Source organism: Fusarium flagelliforme (assembly GCF_020744385.1).
Source record: "Fusarium flagelliforme strain FIESC 12 MPI-CAGE-AA-0113 chromosome Unknown B0J16scaffold_5, whole genome shotgun sequence".
NCBI lineage: Eukaryota > Fungi > Ascomycota > Sordariomycetes > Hypocreales > Nectriaceae > Fusarium > Fusarium flagelliforme.
The window spans coordinates 4,072,558-4,091,650 of record NW_025763507.1 but is presented as its reverse complement, the minus strand read 5'-3'; the positions used below and the strand labels follow the sequence as shown (position 1 = coordinate 4,091,650).

At 46.9% G+C, this 19,093-nt stretch overlaps 8 protein-coding genes across 8 annotated transcripts; 4 read left to right on the top strand and 4 right to left on the bottom strand.

The window, feature by feature from the left end:
- The first annotated feature begins 474 nt into the window (after positions 1–474).
- On the top strand, positions 475–1,875 carry B0J16DRAFT_402266 (uncharacterized protein). The gene is made up of 4 exons (XM_046132632.1): positions 475–603; positions 710–857; positions 908–1,651; positions 1,711–1,875. The coding sequence occupies exons 1-4, from the start codon at positions 573–575 to the stop codon at positions 1,823–1,825; spliced, it is 1,038 nt and encodes a 345-aa protein (XP_045982139.1). The 5' UTR covers positions 475–572; the 3' UTR covers positions 1,826–1,875.
- B0J16DRAFT_346117 (uncharacterized protein) lies at positions 1,427–4,026 on the bottom strand. Its single transcript, XM_046128388.1, has 2 exons — positions 1,711–4,026; positions 1,427–1,651 (listed from the first exon to the last, which is right to left on the bottom strand). The coding sequence occupies exon 1, from the start codon at positions 3,995–3,997 to the stop codon at positions 1,925–1,927; it is 2,073 nt and encodes a 690-aa protein (XP_045982138.1). The 5' UTR covers positions 3,998–4,026; the 3' UTR covers positions 1,427–1,651; positions 1,711–1,924.
- A 435-nt stretch (positions 4,027–4,461) lies between these two features.
- B0J16DRAFT_374098 (uncharacterized protein) lies at positions 4,462–6,363 on the bottom strand (the record flags this gene model as incomplete). The annotated part of the gene is made up of 7 exons (XM_046130579.1): positions 4,462–4,657; positions 4,725–4,917; positions 4,971–5,153; positions 5,210–5,402; positions 5,460–5,622; positions 5,685–6,274; positions 6,333–6,363. 7 exons carry the CDS (start codon positions 6,361–6,363, stop codon positions 4,550–4,552), a joined length of 1,461 nt encoding a protein of 486 aa, XP_045982137.1. The 3' UTR covers positions 4,462–4,549.
- An 826-nt stretch (positions 6,364–7,189) lies between these two features.
- On the top strand, positions 7,190–8,808 carry B0J16DRAFT_402255 (cytochrome P450; the record flags this gene model as incomplete). The annotated part of the gene is made up of 2 exons (XM_046132631.1): positions 7,190–7,457; positions 7,516–8,808. The coding sequence occupies 2 exons, from the start codon at positions 7,190–7,192 to the stop codon at positions 8,781–8,783; spliced, it is 1,536 nt and encodes a 511-aa protein (XP_045982136.1). The 3' UTR covers positions 8,784–8,808.
- Positions 8,809–10,178: 1,370 nt separating this feature from the next.
- Positions 10,179–11,955, top strand: B0J16DRAFT_386777 (putative cytochrome P450 monooxygenase; the record flags this gene model as incomplete). The annotated part of the gene is made up of 7 exons (XM_046131596.1): positions 10,179–10,386; positions 10,437–10,882; positions 10,935–11,027; positions 11,083–11,233; positions 11,280–11,545; positions 11,592–11,752; positions 11,802–11,955. The coding sequence occupies 7 exons, from the start codon at positions 10,179–10,181 to the stop codon at positions 11,953–11,955; spliced, it is 1,479 nt and encodes a 492-aa protein (XP_045982135.1).
- An 837-nt stretch (positions 11,956–12,792) lies between these two features.
- Positions 12,793–14,464, bottom strand: B0J16DRAFT_374097 (uncharacterized protein). Its single transcript, XM_046130578.1, has 5 exons — positions 13,900–14,464; positions 13,686–13,845; positions 13,420–13,627; positions 12,997–13,363; positions 12,793–12,947 (listed from the first exon to the last, which is right to left on the bottom strand). The coding sequence occupies exons 1-5, from the start codon at positions 14,413–14,415 to the stop codon at positions 12,837–12,839; spliced, it is 1,362 nt and encodes a 453-aa protein (XP_045982134.1). The 5' UTR covers positions 14,416–14,464; the 3' UTR covers positions 12,793–12,836.
- Positions 14,465–16,081: 1,617 nt separating this feature from the next.
- B0J16DRAFT_402243 (uncharacterized protein) lies at positions 16,082–16,588 on the bottom strand (the record flags this gene model as incomplete). The annotated part of the gene is made up of 3 exons (XM_046132630.1): positions 16,082–16,169; positions 16,226–16,352; positions 16,400–16,588. Coding segments are annotated over 3 exons (384 nt in total), but the record flags the coding sequence as incomplete, so codon positions are not given.
- Positions 16,589–17,141: 553 nt separating this feature from the next.
- B0J16DRAFT_165885 (fungal-specific transcription factor domain-containing protein) lies at positions 17,142–19,077 on the top strand. The gene is made up of 2 exons (XM_046122309.1): positions 17,142–18,010; positions 18,066–19,077. The coding sequence occupies exons 1-2, from the start codon at positions 17,171–17,173 to the stop codon at positions 19,047–19,049; spliced, it is 1,824 nt and encodes a 607-aa protein (XP_045982132.1). The 5' UTR covers positions 17,142–17,170; the 3' UTR covers positions 19,050–19,077.
- Positions 19,078–19,093: the final 16 nt, after the last annotated feature.

Genomic DNA, 19,093 nt, shown 5'->3' with positions numbered 1-19,093 from the left:
GTATTACCTCCGAGAAGGTATAGTCAATTGGGATTTTTCGGTGTGTTGAGGCTTTGATATCGCTGGTTGAGATGTCAAGCTTTAACTATCAATCAACCGACCTGGATAGTGGGGATGATACTTAGGTAGACCTAGTTAAGAAGCCGAAAAGGATTCAATATGTAATAAGCGTACAGTTTTGCTAAATGACGCCTTTAATCCCCCAAACTTCAAAATCTACCGGATCCTTGGAATTAAAATTCTTCGGATCCATTGCTGATTCGGAAGGCTCCAAGCCCTAGGCCGGAAGCCCGGAAGCCGGCCGGGTCGGATCTAGTGCCGCCTCCACCGGGTCTTAACAGATGGCAACTAAACCATGTATGTGTATCTAATCCTCATATGTATTAATAATCGGAACTTGATCATCTCTGAAATATAAAACCCACACTAAACATCCTTTAAGCATAGGTAAAGCTACAATAACGTGGGAGTAGTTCTACCTTTAGAGCCACTTATATTACAGAGCCTTGGCAGCCAAGAACTAACAGGCTTTTTCTTCTGCGCATTTCTCTCTGAGAAGCCTCTAAGTCATCATGGCGACGAAGCCGACTTTGGAGTTCTTTGGTATGTCCCTTGCAATCTCCGGCAAGCATCTCAACCTACTTGCAGTATCCTTGCTGTCAGAGCCAGGAATGGGCGCCTGATTGACTGACTGGTTAAAATCAAATAGGAACAACTACATTTAGGCTGAAATGGAAGGGCTTAAACATCTTCCACGACACTTGGCTCGACAAACCAGAGGGTCTGAAACGATACCTCGAGCTTGAGGACGTAACAGAACTAGATTATATCGTTATCTCGCACGCCCACTTCGATCAGTATGTTCGAACAAGAATTCCAGTCACGCAAGGTTCTAATACTCATTAAGTCTCCCTGGATCAGATCAACTTGCTCTGAGAACAGGCGCGACAATAATCGCCAATGGTGAGGCTATCAGATGCCTCCGAGATGCAGGCGTCCCCGACAAGCAGTTGATCCCAGTCAGCGGCGGCGAAAGAGTACCCCTCTTCAGCAAGGAAACTCTCCTAAAGGCTGCAGAAGGCCTAATCGATCGAGCTCCAGCACCACCGACAGCGCCTCCCATGCCGCATGTCAAGTATGCCACAGCCGCAGTCCACGTTTGGCCGTCACTGCACTCATTGATTCCTGCAATTACTCCCCACGACCTTCCAGAAAAATTCGATACCGCAGAAAAGTTTACCGGCGAAACCACCCCGTTCGCTTGTACCTTGGACATCACCAGACTGATGCAGTTTGGTCTTTTCAAAATGAAAGAGTTCTTACCGGAGGAGAGCATGGACCCGGGAACGCGGGCTTTTGCCAATTATGTGCAGGACCGACAGAAACATGTCATGTCGCACTTTGATGGCGGCCAACTGATGTATAATTTTGTCGCAGAGGGCAAAGGCATCTTGTTCAACAGCCATCTGGGTGTTTATCAAGGCATCGCCCAGAGTTTGACCCCTAAACCTACCGTCGCTATACTCGGAGTGGGAGGTCGAGCAAATCTTGATGGGAGACCGTACCAAGGCTCGGCAGCTGAATTCCTTGTGAAGCAGGCTAAGTGGCTCGGTGAACCCACCAGTATCTATTTCTCCTTGAATGATGAAAAGTGAGATTATAATAGTCATCCATATCCTTCAAGATTATCACATCGCTAACATTTTTAAGCATCATCAAACCATTCAGAGTGGATGTTACGGCCGCAAAGGATATGCTCGAGCGGGAGACAGCGGCTACAGCTATCGATACGCAACTTGGGAAAACGTACACCCTGGATATCTAGATACTGCACGGAAGTTGGCAAGATGCAATGTGTTCAGTAACTTATGATATTAACGCGATTCTATCATACAATATTACAAGCTTTCTTTCGTTGCCGTTATTAAAACCAGCTCAAGCCAGAGAAGACTATACTACCTACATCTGTATCTTCTATATGAGAGATGTTTATTAACGAAGAATCTTGGAATAAGTCCACAGACAGGTCGTCTAGACTTTCACCAATACTAGTAAGATCAGCCCCTAGGCCCGAACCCTCCGTCAAAGAGATGTTTGGTGGAGCGGCTAATGGGGTTTGGTTTTGGACACCATCGGCTTCAACCGCCTCATCAGCCCATCCTCCGTCCATAATCCTACGGTTGTGTTCTGGCAAAGGCGTCTTCTCCTGAAGCCGACCAAATAGCTCGCCGACCAAATCGCTCTGCTTCTCAGCGATACGGTTATGTCGCTGCTCCACGTACTCGTCGCATACAGATTGAAGCTGCTGCACAACCTGCCAGTAGTATCTGGCAATACTATCGTGTTTCTCAAATCTCTGCAGCAAATGCCCTACAATCTCCAAATTGGATCGCAGCGGGAAAACGTGGTCCAGGTCTGCAAAAGTAGCAACGCCTAGAGTCAGACCAGCAGTAAAGGCAGAGTGAACCGGAAATGGTGACCGTTTGGGTACATCCTCACTCGTAAGAACGCTCTGGAGTAAGCGAGTTATGCGTACAGCTGAGTCAACTGAAGCATACACAAGAGCCGTGTCCGGATTTGAAGGTGTTGCCGCTCCTTCTTGATCTCGATAGCTGTTAGCACTGAGAGCACCATGCATTGCCCGTACCGCCACTCGATCAAGCAGCACAGGCCGAGTCAACAACATGATTGACCAGTAGTATGACTGCTTCATGTTTAAGGATGCCAGGGTAGATGATGAATCGTATCCCTTGTCTTGCTCCGCGCACTCTATCCCATCGGCCTTTAAACCATAAGTCATTCGAGTTGCCCATGAGCGATGTTCCTGAGTCATGCTTGTGATGAAGTGCCTTGAGACCTTGGAGGGACCGTAGACGCCTCTCAAAACGGATTCTATGATAGCTGCCATATCGATGGCGGAAGAATAGCCCTTGTCGGCCTTCGTGTTGCGAGTCTCGTAGGTGCAGATAGGTCGACCTAGAGAACCACTGGCGAAGATATCAAACAGCCGTAATGCTCTCCAAAGACGTTCGCGGAAGGCAGCATCAGCGTGACTCATGTTGTTTGGTTTGTCCACTCTATGGATGCCCATGGCACATGCAAGTCGGCTTGCGGCTCCGATGGAGTGATAAGCGGCGTCTCGTCTTCCTGAGTGTAGCTGATAAAATGCAATCAGGTTGTGGCAGAGGATTGATGAGAGATTTGGTCCTTGGCCTGATTTTAAATTTGTCAGATGTTTCGCATATGTGTAGTATCCTTCGGCGGTTGCATCTTCGTCTCCCGGACATGTAAGTGCACCATTTGCTAGGATCAAGAAGCAAATTGCGGATGAGAGACTTGTAGTATCGTCGTCTTGCTGCTCCAGCCACTTGTCTATTTGTGCTTGAACCTCTGATTCATCTAAAGCACCCAGCAGATGACTAGTAGATTGCAAACCCCAATTCATCAGCTGCTTTGCATGGGAAGGGCTTGGCTTCGGGGGGGGATCAGACATTGAAACTGGACATATGGAATCGCGGTTAGTATGGTATTGTATCGGCTGCTCGACAAGTGGGCAAGGCCCCAGCCTCTGAGCAACGAGCTGACGAATCTTTTGAAGAAAGGATTCGTTGGCCGCATCCCCAAAATAAAGGGAGTCTTGTTGGCCGTTCTCTTCCAATCGATACGTGTTAGGGAATGCGGTGCCCATGTTCAAGAACGAGTCTCCAAGCTGGCTCGTTGTCTGGTCAAGAGGTTGGTCCTGGGCAACGGTCGAGTAGCTCAGCAGCATATCTGTCATTGACTCTGGGGGTTCCCTTGAACCCATGCTGGTACTTTGGCGTGAGGAGACGGACGCCCGCCGCTTTGGAGTTGAATAGCGACATTCTGAGGCGATCTGTCGGATGGCGCACCGACGACATGGCAAATTACCGTCGCATCGCTCCTTTCGGCGTTTGCAGCTCTCGCATGCTGCAGCACAGCGACGACGCATGGCGTCACTTAGTCTCTTGGTAGGCATGTTGTATGATATGAAGTTGTAAATGTGAAGCAGGAATGGCGAGAACAACAAGACTGATACTTGTCTACAATGTACTCGGAGTTTTTATAAAATCCACTACCGACAAGGCCTTGCCGCTAAAATGCGGGGAAAGTGGGTGTCGGGTATGGGATCATCAGCCAGGTGCTACCTTTTACGACTAACTATCTGCTCAATCACATATAATCGGCTGGCATGATGGATGTTGGTACTGAGGTGCACAGCAGCAGCATATAGACTAAGAAAGGATCTATTCAAACTTGAAAGTCTATCAAGATGAGCAACTTGTGTAACCATGTCTGTCAACTTTAGGATAGGTACGGCATGTAGTAACAATCGTTACGGTGATCCTGTCCTGCATAGCTAGCGTCTTAGACTACCCCAGACAAATCTCCACCTTACTTACGGCGCCAGCGGTCATTCCGGCCTTTATCAAAGTCCGGCCCCGCTACTCGGTGTCGCGAAACTCCGAAAACTCCGGCTTAAGATTCCGCCTTCATATCCCATCGGGTCTGTCTGAGTCCGTGACAACCTCTACTGCTTAGATCCTTTGGAAGCCTTGTACAGGATCGTCGCTACAGGCAGCAGCAAGGATGCCAAGAAGGATATAACACTGCCCAAAAGTCCATCGAGGTCGACGGTCTTGAGGAAGTCAGCACTTTCAAGCTTCTCCATGCTGAATAATATGCACAGACAGAGGTCGACTTACCGGCTGAGCCGTTCCCCCACTTTTAGCCACCCAATCAAAAGAACGGTCAATCATCTGTGTCTCGTATGAATTGCACCTGGTCTCGATCTCCTTGCTGCTTAGTGGCGGGCCTGCTTCGGCGGCCCTGTTCAGCTCAAGCAACTCAGGCAAGACGTCGGCAATGTCCCGCATAGCTTGATTTCCGCCCATTCCCCTTGTGTCTGGTCAGCAGATATAGTTTTACTGGTACATCGTGAGCCAACTTACCGGTTTGGCTGCATGGCATGTACTGCGTCACCCACGAGCCATACGCGTGGGTGGCCCTCTTCATCAGGATTCCCATTGCGTGACCGAAGTTGCTGTCGCCAGTTTTTGGAGAGTTTTGTACTCGCTCGGAGCATTGTCACTGTGATGTTATCCTCATCAACTCCAGGTGAGAGCATGACACGGCTGTGCAATGTGAGTGAGTGATGCATGGTGGATAAGAAATGAAGTGCATAACTTACTATTCTGGAGCCCAGTCGCGAACGATTTCAAGGCAAAACTGTCGTTTATCGGAGATATCACTTGGGTCGTCGAAGGGACACATTTCACGGGGAACAGACAGGCCCCAGTAGAATGATGCTTGGTTCTCGTCAAAGTCGAAGTCGCCGTATTGCTCTTGACTCCCGCCCTTCTGTTGGCAAACCGGCAAGTAAACTTTGCAAATAATGTTAGTGGTGGAATGGGAGAGTAAGAGGGTCCATGATATCTTACGCGCATAGTAGAGAGAGATGCCATTCTTAAACGCCAGAACTGGCCCGTTCAAAAGACGAGGGGGCAGCTGGCGCAGCCGTGCCTTCGTCACATTCCCTTTTGACAGAAAAGACAGATGGCTTTTCAAGTCGACGATATTCTTGGCTCCAATCTGTTTGTTTATCTGCACATTGTCTTTAGCACCTGTGTATTGAAGGAAGGCGTTATCAATGCGGGCTCACTAACCTTTGATCCGCTACCGTCCGCAGCGACTAGAATATCACAATACTCTGACAAGCCATCTTTGAAGATCACCTTGACGCTCTCGTTCCCACCCACACCGTTCTTGGTAATTTCGTAATGTGAAAATTGCTTGCCGAACTTGACTTTCCCCTTAGCAGCTACAGGGTCAAGAAGCAAGTCACGCAGTACGACGCGGTTGATGGCTGATGACTTGGAATAGGTCGGCAGTGCCGACAAGTCCAAAATGGTCTGAAACTTGGTGTTGCAGATACTTGGTGCTGTCTTGGAAGAGCCAGAATATCGTCCGAGTCTTTGCACAATAGCTTCCAACTGCGAATCAGTGAGGCAAGAGGCCAGACCTGTCATAGCAGCATCTCCCAGACGAATCTGGTATCCTTCCCTCTTCAGGTTTTCCTCGTCTCTCTCGAAGACGATTGTGTCAACGCCATTGTTGATAAGGCCGTTGGCCAGCAGTGAGCCTGCTAGTCCACCGCCAACTATGCAGACTCTGAAAGTACCCATGATGCCCTTGAGAAAGAGAGAGAGAGAGTAGAACAGATGATGAGTTTGTCGATTTACTATAGATCTCAAGACTTGAGAGTGTCAAGTGAGAGTATTGGTAAGTAATGAGATTGCCCAAGCCCTACTTACTTACAACGGGCTGAGTGACGGAATGTTGCATGTCCCGGGCGGAACAACGAGAGCGTGGAAACTGTACCAGCGCGCTGGGGATCCGGGATCCGGGATCCGGGATCCGGGGTTGAATTTAATATGCTGAAGGGAACAGGGCGGACTAAATCGCTTTAGTTACCAAGTTACCGGGTATCAGAGCTTTATCGGGTACTCGATTTTGAAACCATTATGCCACTTTGTTAATTGGCTGATTAATTGTAGTTAAGGATTATGATATGGCATCTGGATCCACCAAGCCAACAGACTGAAGAATCCCTATTGACCTCAGTTATAATACTAGTATAAGGCGCGTCGTATAAGCATCAGCTGTAAAGCCTATCGAAATAGCAATCTCACAAACATTTAACTTTGAGAGAAACCCAGTTACTGAGGAAACAAGCTTCTTCCTCACCCATCTTAGTACTCGCACATCTGTTCCACCGTATTGGGGTGTAGGATATGGTGGATCCACATCCCATCATCAAAGCAGCCAAGGCCAAGGACGCAAGCGGGGCTATCATTGGTCATTCGTGGCATTTCGGGCAACCTGAATCCATCGGATCCGGGAGGGCACCCAGTGATGTTTCCGTGTGTTGGTAGATCGAGAGGTTGCCAGTTCCCTGTGGCCTTCCGTGGTGATTATGGCAATTAGTAATTGTTCACTACAATTGATATATGAACGGTTCTGAATTGACAGGTTTCTCATCTGGCATAACATTATAAGCTTAAAACATCCTCTTTCTTTTAACACGATCCCAACTCCCAATTCCAAAATCGTAGTATCACACTTGACTTCTTTCCTCTGTTTCAAACCACGGGTCTGTCAGAGAGAAAGGATGGACCAGTTACTATTCGGGGCCCTAGCCCATGCACAAGACCTTCTCTTCTATCACTCCAAGAATAACCTCACTATTAGCTTCGTTGTAGTATCAACTGCGGCGTATTTGTTGTACGCAATTATTGACAGAATCCACAAATTCCACTTCCACCCTCTGGCCAAATTCCCTGGTCCTAAGAAAGCTTGTCTAACACAAGAATGGCTGCTTCGTGTTTCTGAGCAAGGAAGTCCTGAACAAGTATTCAAAAAGTTACATGAGAAATACAGTCAGTCTCGTTCATCACCACTTGCCTATTTTCCTCATACTTACTGCCAACCAATCAGATTCAAGAGCGGTCCGCATCGGACCTAACGAGCTACACATCGATGATGTGAAACTGTACAAAGATATATACAACCAAAGCTCAACTTACGTCAAACACGACGCATTCTATGCCGGTTTTAATACTCCACACAGTGTCTTTGCGGAAAGCATTCCCAGTCTCCATAAGGAGCGACGTCGTCGTCTGAACCCATTCTTTTCCCGCCGCGCCATTCGACAGCTGGAAGGTTTACTTAAGGACAAAATTTACGAGCTCGGAAGACGCATTGATAGTCAACAAGGCCCTTACAACATCTTCAACGCCATAAGATGCACCACTGTCGATATCATATCTCACTACAGCCTCGGAAAGCCATTTGGGCAGCTTGAGAAGAGCGATAAAGGGTTCAATGGGGACTTCCTCAGGACGTTCGACGCACTTTCTAACGTGCTTTGGAAGTTCATGTACAAGCCGACCTTTCGAAAGATTATCACAAGCATCCCCCCGCGAATCGCCAAGGCTGCGAGCAAAGAGACTCGCCTCATGTTCACGGTCTACGATGCGTGTTATGCGGCTGCAAGCAATTTCAAAAGACATCCGCCTCAGTCTTCTTATGGCACCATCCTATCTAGCCTCTCGGATCTTGGTGAGCAAGAGATGGGAGCGGAAGCATGCGACCTCCTTGTAGCAGGATCTGACACCACAGCATATTCCCTAACAGTAGCTGTCAGTCAAATCGCGAAGAACAGCGGGGTCAGGAAGAGGCTGGCTGAAGAGTTAGACGCTCGTGCCATTAATGTAGAGAGCTTGCCGTCCTTGGTGCAGTTGGAACAGATTGAGTATCTCAATGCTACAGTCCGTGAAGCCGTACGGTTCGCCATTGCCTCACCGGGGAGACTTCCACGAACTGTCCCCCACAACGCACCGCCTCTCGTCGTTGATGGCCAGATCGTTCCTCCAGGTACTGTCATTGGCATGTCAGCTTACACCATGAACTTCAGCAAGGAGCTCTGGGGCGAAGACGCTGATACATTTAACCCCGATCGTTGGCTTGGTGCTGGTGGGAAGGCTCTGGATACCAACATGTGTTCCTTCTCTAAAGGCGTACGGAGCTGCCTTGGACAGAACTTGGCATATGCAGAGATGCACTACATTCTGGCATATTTGTTCAGGAAGTACGAGGTTGAGTTGGTTGATAAAGAGACCAAGATGGAAGTATTTGATCGATTTACAAGCTATGTCAATAGCCACGGTCTTATGGTACATTTGGGACGACGCGAGGTTCAGTAAAGGCAATCGTTGGCAGAAAATTGAGATGTATTTCAATGTATTGGGATATTGTTAGTAACAGAGCTTCGTGATTAAGTGCCTACTGCATCGTGTATCTTCTTGGCATACTAATACCACGGTTTAATGCGGACCGTATCGTTTTCTTTCTCACAATTTTATTATATCTCTATGTTAGGTTATATCTTTTACTATTGGCATATGAGAACAGGTATAGCTGCCGGGTCATTCTTGGTTGGCTTTCCACAATGACGCTAGAATGTAACATTAGAGCATTCTAGAAATAGGCCATCCCTTGACCAGTAGATGAGTAGAAGTTGGGCCGAACCCATGCTTGTACTGGCAACGGAGAGACTAATGACCTGTTGGGTGGATACAATACCACCAGGGCCATCCGGCGCTTGCTACTGTGCAAGCCCCGAGTTCTGAGCTGAGGACTATGCTAATCGAGTTAGGCTTAGTGTAGCTGTCGTTTCACGGACTTCTACTAAAGTCCAGTATGCTGGATTCGTCCATCTCCGTCCGCCACCCGGAACCTGGACCCGGAACCCGGACCCGATTCCCGATTCCGGCCAGCGATCGAGGTTACACAAGAAAGAAAGTCAAAATGCAGGCCACTTGATAGCTCAAAGTCAGCAATCGGGCTCGGGGTAAAATGGGTTAGGTTAACCTGCAGCATCTACTACCAAGATATATATTAATGCCTTTACTAAAGTTAATTGCCTACAAGCTATCTATTATACTATAGATACTATAAGTACTATTCAAGATTAAAGTATTACTTATAAGAATTATACTACTAAAATACTACATAAAGTTAAGAATAGAGAGGCTAATTTAACTATATAGAAATATTTGTTAATATAAAGGTCTGGCTTCCGGTCTAGCTTCCGAGCTAGCTCCCGGGTTATGTTCCGGGTTGTAAATATCAACTATTACTTATAAGTCTGTTAGAAATGTTATTATTGCCAGCATAGCGTCATTCTTCGGAATACCTGTCCTTAATAGACGGGAACAGGGCAATTTCGGCCCGGTAACTAAGGTAATGGATTGCCCCTTGGGTGTAACCTTAGGTCTCTGTGGAGAAGAAGACACTGGGGTCCGGATCTCACTGACATCCGAAATTGCGGATCTTGAGTTGGGTGTTTTCTCTTTCCCCAGACGGGACTACATTATTTCCCGAGAACTGGGATTTTTGTCACGGCAATACGAAAGTGTAGGGGAGGAGACCCCGCATTCGTGCAAATCGTGTTTAAGGCGCCATTTCAGAGAACGCAGCGGTGTCCCTAGGCCTAGCTATAAGAATACAACAGAACTGGAATTATGCCCTCTGGTATATGTCAAGAATAATACACCACTATTATAAAACAGCCTGAATAACAGCTACCTTCCCTAAATATGATGTTTACTGACTACTCCGTATGGACTTTGCTCCCTTCCTTCGGCATTGCCTATCTTCTAGTTAACGTCATCTACAATCTCTTCTTCCACGCACTCGCCAAACTACCAGGTCCGTTTCTGGCCAAACTCACTAAGCTCTGGCTGTTCTCTGAAGAACTTGGTGGGGATGCTGCGAACACGTTGGCAAGGCTACATAAGAAGCATGGTACGACTGAGGCCCTACTGTTAATTGTCTTTCGTGCTGACACCTTCTAGGACAGTTAATTCGAGTATCGCCAAACGAAGTCGCAATAAATAACAGAGATGTTTTCACAACTATCAACCGCCAGGGAACCAGGTTCTACAAGGAGAAGACTTTCTATGACGGCTTCAGTGGGAAACATGGGAATCTTTTCACCTATCAGGATCCCGAATATCATTCTCGAAGGAAGAGACTCATGTCACCATCATTCTCTCAAGCCTCCCTCGCAGCTCACCAGGTGATTATATACGAATGCATGAAGCCGCTCCTAAACGAAATCACCGAAAACATTCGATCTCGACAACCAACGGCAATCTTCCCTGCAGTTCGTAAATTTGCTCTTGATTCGATTTGTGCTTTCTCCTTTGGGGTTAACTTAACCGATCCGTCACACATTGATGAGGAATCGAGAAGACGGATCTTTGAGGCTCTGGACAACTCGCCTCGGGACCTACTTTTAGTAAGATTGTTGCACCATTGCGTCGCACAGTTCGAGCTAATGCTTTCTACAGTTCCAGCATTTCTCTTCTCTCAAAACGGCTGCTGGTATGATTTCCAAACTTTTCCCTAAGATGGCACCAGATGCTGTTATACTCTTACAAACGGTAAGTCACACCTTCATTGCACAGATACGCATACTGACGATATCGATGCCAATAGATCGGTATGGAGAGATTAATAGCTTCCCGCAAAGCAACAGACTTGGACCAACCAGGTCTTTTCTCAAACATGCAGGAGCTGCTTGACTCAAAAGAGCAAAAGCTAAGTGACGAAGAGCTTATTGCGGAAAGTAGTACACTCTTCTTTGCTGGTAAGATGGTTTTGACTTCATGCCCATACAAGCTAACGAGTCATAGGCACGGACACAACTGCAAGCACTGTTGCCATTGGGCTATGGCACTTGCTACACAAACCTGACCTATACGCCCGCCTGCGAGCCGAATTAAAGACTATTATGCCGGAAAAGAATTCCCAGCCGACCTTGAAAGAGCTCGAAAGCCTGCCGTTACTCAGTGCTTGCATAAAGGAAGGACTACGGATAACCTGTCCGCCACGAGGACGACTGCCACGAGTGGTTCCTCCAGAAGGCTTGCAATGCAATGGTGTATTCATCCCACCTGGTGTAAGTTTGGTCTATTCTTCCTGAGAAAACCATTTGACACGGACAGACAATCGTAACGAGCCCGATATCCTACCTACTTTTTGACGAAAAGGTCTTCCCCCAACCCCTGGAATATCAACCTGACCGGTGGCTACAAGGTAATGCAAAAGAGCTGGAGTCATACTTGTATCCTTTTTCGAGAGGCACACGCTCGTGCATCGGCCAGACGTAAGATTTGAGGTCTCCATGGTATGACCATATCACTAACTGTAGTTAGACTATCCCTTGCAGAGCAGCGTATCTGTATCTCTCAATTTGTGCGCAGATTTTCCCCCGCAGACTGGGGAAAGTTCAGACAAGTAAACCTCAAAGAGTATATCAACATTGTTATCATGGATGACCTAGCCATAAAGCTAGTCGAGGCGGAATGAATACAAGCCATGATGAGCTTCAACAAGGCGCTAGACTTGCTAGACTTTGTTGCGCCTTGGTCACTTCGCAGCTGGGTTTGAAGGAGGAAAGCCGAGTTCCTGGGGAAATAGGGAATTTTTTGCAGAGGTCAGGAACGTATAGTCACAATTGCGAAAGCTATCCTAGTATTCTTACTTCAAATTCATAGCTATTAAAAGAATATGTTCACCAGAGTCTTCGCAGTCATAGAGTTATGTGCTATGAAAGGACATCTTGATAACCAATCAAAGAATCTTTCGCTTCGATATTGCATATACCGAATGAGTATTATCAGCTCGATACAGGCACAAGGTCCATAGAATGCACTGCAGCCAGGTCTCGCAAGAATGCTCAACCACTTCAACCTTTGAGGACCTTTAAAAATATAAGCCTGAGTACATGACTGGATTCAGTGCCTATAAAATACTAATCACCTGTCGCCAGTAGACTGATGAATAGATTTATATATAAACTTATCAAACGATGTTGCTTAAGCTATACTAAAATCGTGCCGGGATATCTGGCGGCACTTAAGTTGCCAGGAAGCAGAGGCGGCACTTTGCCTCTTCTTCTATGCCGCGATATGCCCTCTTCCATAAGTCTTACTACTCGTGGCGGTGTCTTGGTGCTTCTGCGCTCCTCTCTTGAGAAGGGCACAGTCCCAGGTTACCGAAATGAAATGTCCATCTCAATACGATTGGGCATTCACCCACCACCAAAGCATATCTACTATGATTATCTAGTGGCATCTCTTGGCAGTGTTTCTATAGCTCAGAATGGTAATAAGAGTGGAATCCATTTATTATTTCAACGTCTATCTGAGGTACAGGTTATAAGGACTGAGGCTACCGAAAAGTCGATACTATTTCAAGCTGAACAAATTTAGAATTGAATGCTTTACATCTCTGATATCCAGCGACAGCTTCATATACCACGCTACAAATCGACCAAATAAGGTATTCGTGTCAAAGGGCTGCGAAGGATTAGCATGGCTACCGGAAAAAAGAGTCATTCGCACTTACCACTGGCTTTGTTCCTCCACTGGTCTCAACCCAGTAAAAGGTTCTTGGAATCATCTCCCTCTCATACTCCTCACAGGCTGCCGCGACCACTTCGGTCTCAAGTACTCCGTCGGTTGTCATAACCTTGTCAAGGCGCTGGATCAAAGGCAAGATCACTGTAGTATCAAGCATGGCTTGGTTGCCACCCATACCTCTGTTGGGCAACATTACGTGCATGGCGTCACCCATCAACCATACTCGCGGATGGCCGAGATTAGGATTGGCCGCTGTCCGAACCTTGGAGCGCCAATCAAGAGCCGGCCGTCTGGTGGCCCGAGGTTCGAAAACGTAGACCTGTTCTGACTTGATAACCTGTATGACTTGGCGGCTGGGACGACTATTAGCCTGTACCTCTGCAATTTGAAGGGGTGGTAGGGCGCGCACAAAGCATCATCCCAATCACTTAGAGATTCTTCCAGGAATTTCCACGTTGCATCTTTGTCCCAGTTTTTGATATCTTTCGGACAATCATCTTTCTGCATCTGTAACGAGAACGTGAATGTGGCCATATTTTCGTCGTAGTCAGAAGCTCTTGTAGACGATCCGTCGTCTCCTTTTGCAACGTCTTTCTGCTGTCGACTCGGGATATATGCTATCGTGGAATGTTACTCATCGAGATTCTAGTCAAGTGGGATAGAGGTTTGACTTACCAACGCAAAAGTATGTCTTCCTGTGTGAGAAAGCTAGCATTGGTGAATGTCGAGCAGCCGTAGGCAGCGCTGCCAGCTTATCCTTTGACAAATGTGTCTTTGTGATGAAGTTTATGACGGGGATGTCTTGGATGTTATTCAGGCCAAGATATTTATTGACCTATTCTGCTGTCAGCGTTAGGCGGACACAAGTGTGACGGTCTTGCCCCCGTACTTTGGAGTGGCTTCCGTCCGCCCCAATCAATAGATCGCAATCTGCTGAAGTGCCATCATCGAAGGACACGCGCACTCTTTCCCTTCCTCTTTCTGAAATGATGTCATAGCCGGAGAAGCTTGTGCCGAAGTGCACGATGCCACTCTCCACTGGCTTTTCTATAATAATATCACGCAGCACAACCCTGTCCATAGGCGCGGAGCCGTGATACTGCTCGCTGATGCGCCCCATTTCCAGCAGTGGCTTCAGTTCGTGATTGTACCAAATAGGCGTAGTTTCCTCGTTGGCGTCGAAATGCCCTAGGCTCGCTCGGATTCTCTGGTTTTGTTCTGGGGTGAGATTGAGATGGAAGGCGTCCATGGAAGGCTGGGCGACACGAATCTGATAGCCGTCTCGTTTGGCATCGGCCGCCATCCTCTCGTACACGTCTACCTTGACACCTGCATGTAAAAGGCCACTCGCAAGCAACGGCCCTGAAAGACCGCAGCCCACAATGATGACGTTGAATTGCGGCATACTGAGTTTGCGAATTCTGAAACAAAGATAGAGAAAGTTAACAAATGACAATATAAAGTAATTCAGTTTCAGCAATGCATTGTAAGTAAAAAGAGAAGCGATAGGCAATATATAATTAGCAATTAGTAAGTATATCCTACACTTGCCCTCGCATTAACGGCTAAGCAAAAGGGTTAATTCAGATTTAGCACTATCGGGTGCGGAAACAAGGGTGAAGGGCTAGTTACGCTAGGACACCCGGAATCTGCACCCCGCAGCCGGCACTCCACCCCGGAAGTAAAAAAGAAGCCGGGTGGCCAAGTTTACGCAGCTGTAATACATTCATTGATGTTCCCGATAGCACACCGGAATCTGCACCCTGTAGCCGGCACACTCCATTTCGGAAGTGAAAGTAAGTCTAGACCATTAAGACCGGCCCGATCACTGAGTACTATATCATTTAATCCCGGACGGTGAGTGCAGAATCACTATCTGTCAATGGCATATACTGACGAAAATCTGGTATAGGGTGCTATTGTCGCTCAAATTGCGATCACCGGCCTCTCTCTGGAGTCGATGGCCGAGGCAAATTGGACTGCTTCAGCCTTTCTCGTAGCAAGTCTTATCTTTGGAGTCATTTCAGTATATGTTACCTTTGTTCTTCAACAGCAACTCAGCGGCATTTTGAGACCCGTTGGTTCTGATGAATGCTTCTCACGACCACGGACGATAGAACCACTTTCCTGGCGCGGTCGCACACTTTCTTTCTTCGATCACTCGATGTTTCAATTTATCGATGTGGTAGCTGCTGGCAATTAAAGACGTCGTGAACCCTCTGCAGGAGCGGCCGTCATGCTAGCGGCACCAGCTGGTTTGTTAGGCTTTTCGTTGAACACCTTTCTTATAGGATTCGGCATATACCTTGGATGTGTCTACACTGATAACTTGGTTTCTGGTTATGGAAAGTCGGGATCTTTGGGTATACTCATCTTCTACATCGTGGCGGCTACGATCGGGACACTCTCATACACAACCTCTTGGGTTTCAAGAGAACCAGCTGCAACTACCAACCCGGCAGCGCCACCAGTGCCTGTAGTGAGAACTGAGGCTGTGCAAAACAATCCTCATCAGAATGCTGGGCCGCGATGCAACATCACATATTTGACTTTAACCGAGGCAGGTTGGCAACAGAAGAGTTTTAAGATGATGGCGTCGCACGAAAGGAGGGCTTTCGATTTGGTAGACGACTTTCTCCTACCTGGAAGACCGGATAGACCTGAATTTTGCCCTCGCTATCTAGCTAGTAGCTATAAAAATGTGAATTGGAGCCTTTATAGAGGCTTCTTGACATTATAGCGGCCGTAGCCTGTAGCTAGCCCCTAAGGACCGCGTTTAGGATGGAACAACTAGGAACCACCTGAAGATCAGGTTTCCATTATGAATTGCACTTTTCAAGCACTACAACTCTAATTCTCACATAGGACCTCTCTTTACCTTGCCTTACCTTGACATTAAGATCTTATCTGGGTTTAAAAAGCGTCATTCCTATCTGGTTTTCTCCCTCATCCTTTTACTAACATTAACAGTCTATAAAGGTAGTTCATTGCATATATCTACACACTTATCCTCAACAGGAACCACAGCAGTGTAATAACCCTCATTGTAGTAATTATTCTACTGCTGAACTTGAACTATTTACTAAAGTAACTAGTACGTAGGTGCCTGTTTGACTGCAACTGCAACCTCCTGCCCCATAGCGGATATAACTGTAACAACTAAAAGAGAAGCGTTAGCCGATGTTAATACAAAATCTAGATGGTGTATTCCTTACATGCATCCATGCCGCTTTCCTCGAACTCTCTAGTCTTGTTACCTACCTCCCTTTTTAGAACGGGAATATCGTTCTTTTCACTTCCATTGCTTTCGAGTAAATGCAAAACGTCATCATCGATATAAAGCTAAGTTGTCAGCAAACAATCTGCAACCATTAGGTATATAAACTGACAAACTGGTACTGGTTGCGTTTAACACTAGGAATATCCACGTGTTCACCAGGCATGACTGAAAGCTCCTGCTTCTTACCAGTGAAGAGATCACTGCCAATGATATGAAGTTTCTCTCCCCTTTTGGAGACTTGGTTGATCTTGCATGCCTGACCATTTATTACAACATGGCCGCCCTTGCTTACATTTGAAGCTAGGGCTTAACTGGTAGGATTATACTGCTATCTGTTAGTTAGTAAAGCAGAAGTAACAGATTGGTAAAGTCAAGACTGAGATTTGAAGAAGCTGGGCTTGATTTCATAACATACATTATTAAATATCGTAGTATATTTAGAAGACAGACTTAGCTGTTTAATACTGGAATGTAAGATGGTTGTTACAGTGTCTGAAGGAGAATACAGCGATTAGTTTTAATTAATTTAGTGGTTTGCTGTGTTTTTATGGTGTTTTTAATTTTTAAAGGCTGAAACTTTTATCACGCAAGCTTATCATGTACGTTATTGTTACACTGAGCGTGCTTAAAGGGTTAGAGTGAATATTATAAGTAGATATCTTAAGTTATCTCTTGTGGGAGGTATTCCATCCTGCAGAGTTACTTAAAGTATATAGCTAGATTACTAATGCCTACCCTGTGACAGTTATATGTGATACTGAAATAAGCTTAGCACTTTCTATCACATGACCTCATTATTTTAGTTAACCTGAATTTGCCTCAAGGTTCTAGCTACCGAGAACAGATTATTTTGCCTCTGTATGTGAATTGATAGAGCACCATGGCAAATGGCAATAAAGCCCCCAAGAAGTCAAATACTAAGCGTAGGCGCATCACACAAGCGTGCGACTACTGCCATCAACGCAGCATTAGATGCCGGCCATCAAGCGACAACCAGGGATGTCAAAACTGCAAAGACTTTGCACAAGAATGCACCTATCATCGAACACCTCGACGACGCGGGACAAAGCCTCGGGATGAATCGACAGGCCATAAAAACTACTCAGAAGACGCTGCGCGTCCGCCTCTTAACGCTACGAATGCTGAACCGGCCCAAGAAAGTAGCCATCCATCCCATGATGTGAGATGCGTACCCAGGCCGCGAGCCGTCTCTGTTCACGACAATCAATGGAAGGCACCACATATTGCCAGCCAAGCCAGCATTATGGACCTAATTGAGATCTATTTCGAGGTTGTTTACCCGATATTCCCGTTCTTTCACCAGCCAACGTTCATTAGAAGAGTCTCTCGAGCCGAGTACACAAGCGAGAAATCCATCTTTTCTGTCACGATGGCTCTTTGTGCCCTGGTCAGTGGTCGCATACGAGACGGGTCAGTAACGAACCCCAAATGGGACCTCGAGCCACTATATAAGATACAACCGGAATTGTTCTACGATGAGGCCAAGAAACAGCTGCTGGAGCTCGCGACAGAGTCAAATATACACATCCTTCGAGCGCATGCAATTCTTGCCATTGCAGCTATTCAAAATGGAAAGACGCGCGACATGCACCACCATCTTGGCTCGTATCACACTCTGGTGGCGATGGATGGATTACATAATGAGGCCAATTGGCCACGCAATATTGACGTCGTGGAACGAGAGGAGAGGAGAAGACTGGTCCGACATGCCAAATCATCGTTCCTGCGACACGTAAGCTAATAATGTTTTTTAGTTTTGGTCTATGTATACACTCGACATATACACGGCAGTAGTTTGGGGTGGCATCATTCGATGTAGCGAGTGCCAGTCTTACGTAGCCTATCCAACAGAAGTTGACGATGACATGATCGACGATAACGGAATAACAGCACAAGATCCAACACCTGGAAACGACAGTCAGTCTTTTGCAGGACGAGCGGAGTGCTGGCTATCAGGGTGGAATTTCATCACAGACTTGTATCGCGTCCTCGAACATGCCTTGACGCGGCTCCGAAGCTATCGAAGGCGACAAACCACAAATTCGTTCATGGTAGGCATGTTTGAGGAGGACTTTACTGTTGCAAAAGCATCGGTTCGCGAGAGCGTCTTTCAAATGTACCTCAACTTGCCAGATTGCTTCAAAGAAACGCCCCAAATGGTCTGTAACGTCAAGAAAGATCGTTTCGGGTTCCAGGCCGCGAATATCACTGCCACATTTCAGCTACTGCGTATTGTCCTCTTCGCCGGTAGCGGAACCAGCATCGAACAGCGTTGCCAGATCGCCAGCGAAGTCGTCGAAGCATTTGTGTCTATACCGATTGCTTATCTGCTTTCTATCAGCACCCCGCTCCTGCACCACCTTGGAGGTATTGGATCGATTTTAGGTAATGTGTTAGAAGAGCCGCTCAGCGAGGCCGACTATACTCGTGTACGGGGAGTAATGCTCTCAATGGCGCTGCTGTTAGAGAACCTGGAGGTTATCCACCACAGCACCAGTGCGAGCGAGAAGCTCCGATCACAAGTTTCTCGAATTGATGAGTACATGACTAGACAGCGACAGATTGCCCCATCAGCCGCGGTCCTGACAGCATCTGAAGGCATGATGGAAGAATCGGTACTGGACAGCCAAGTAGCCCAAAGCTATCAGGATATCATCCCAGATGGTGCATTGGACTGGACGTTTCCAGAAATTGGAGAGCATCTTGGAGACCTGACGTGGAACTTCAACTTCAATTGATATTTTACTGTTAAAAGGTTTTCAGCTACGAGGTGCAATCTCGC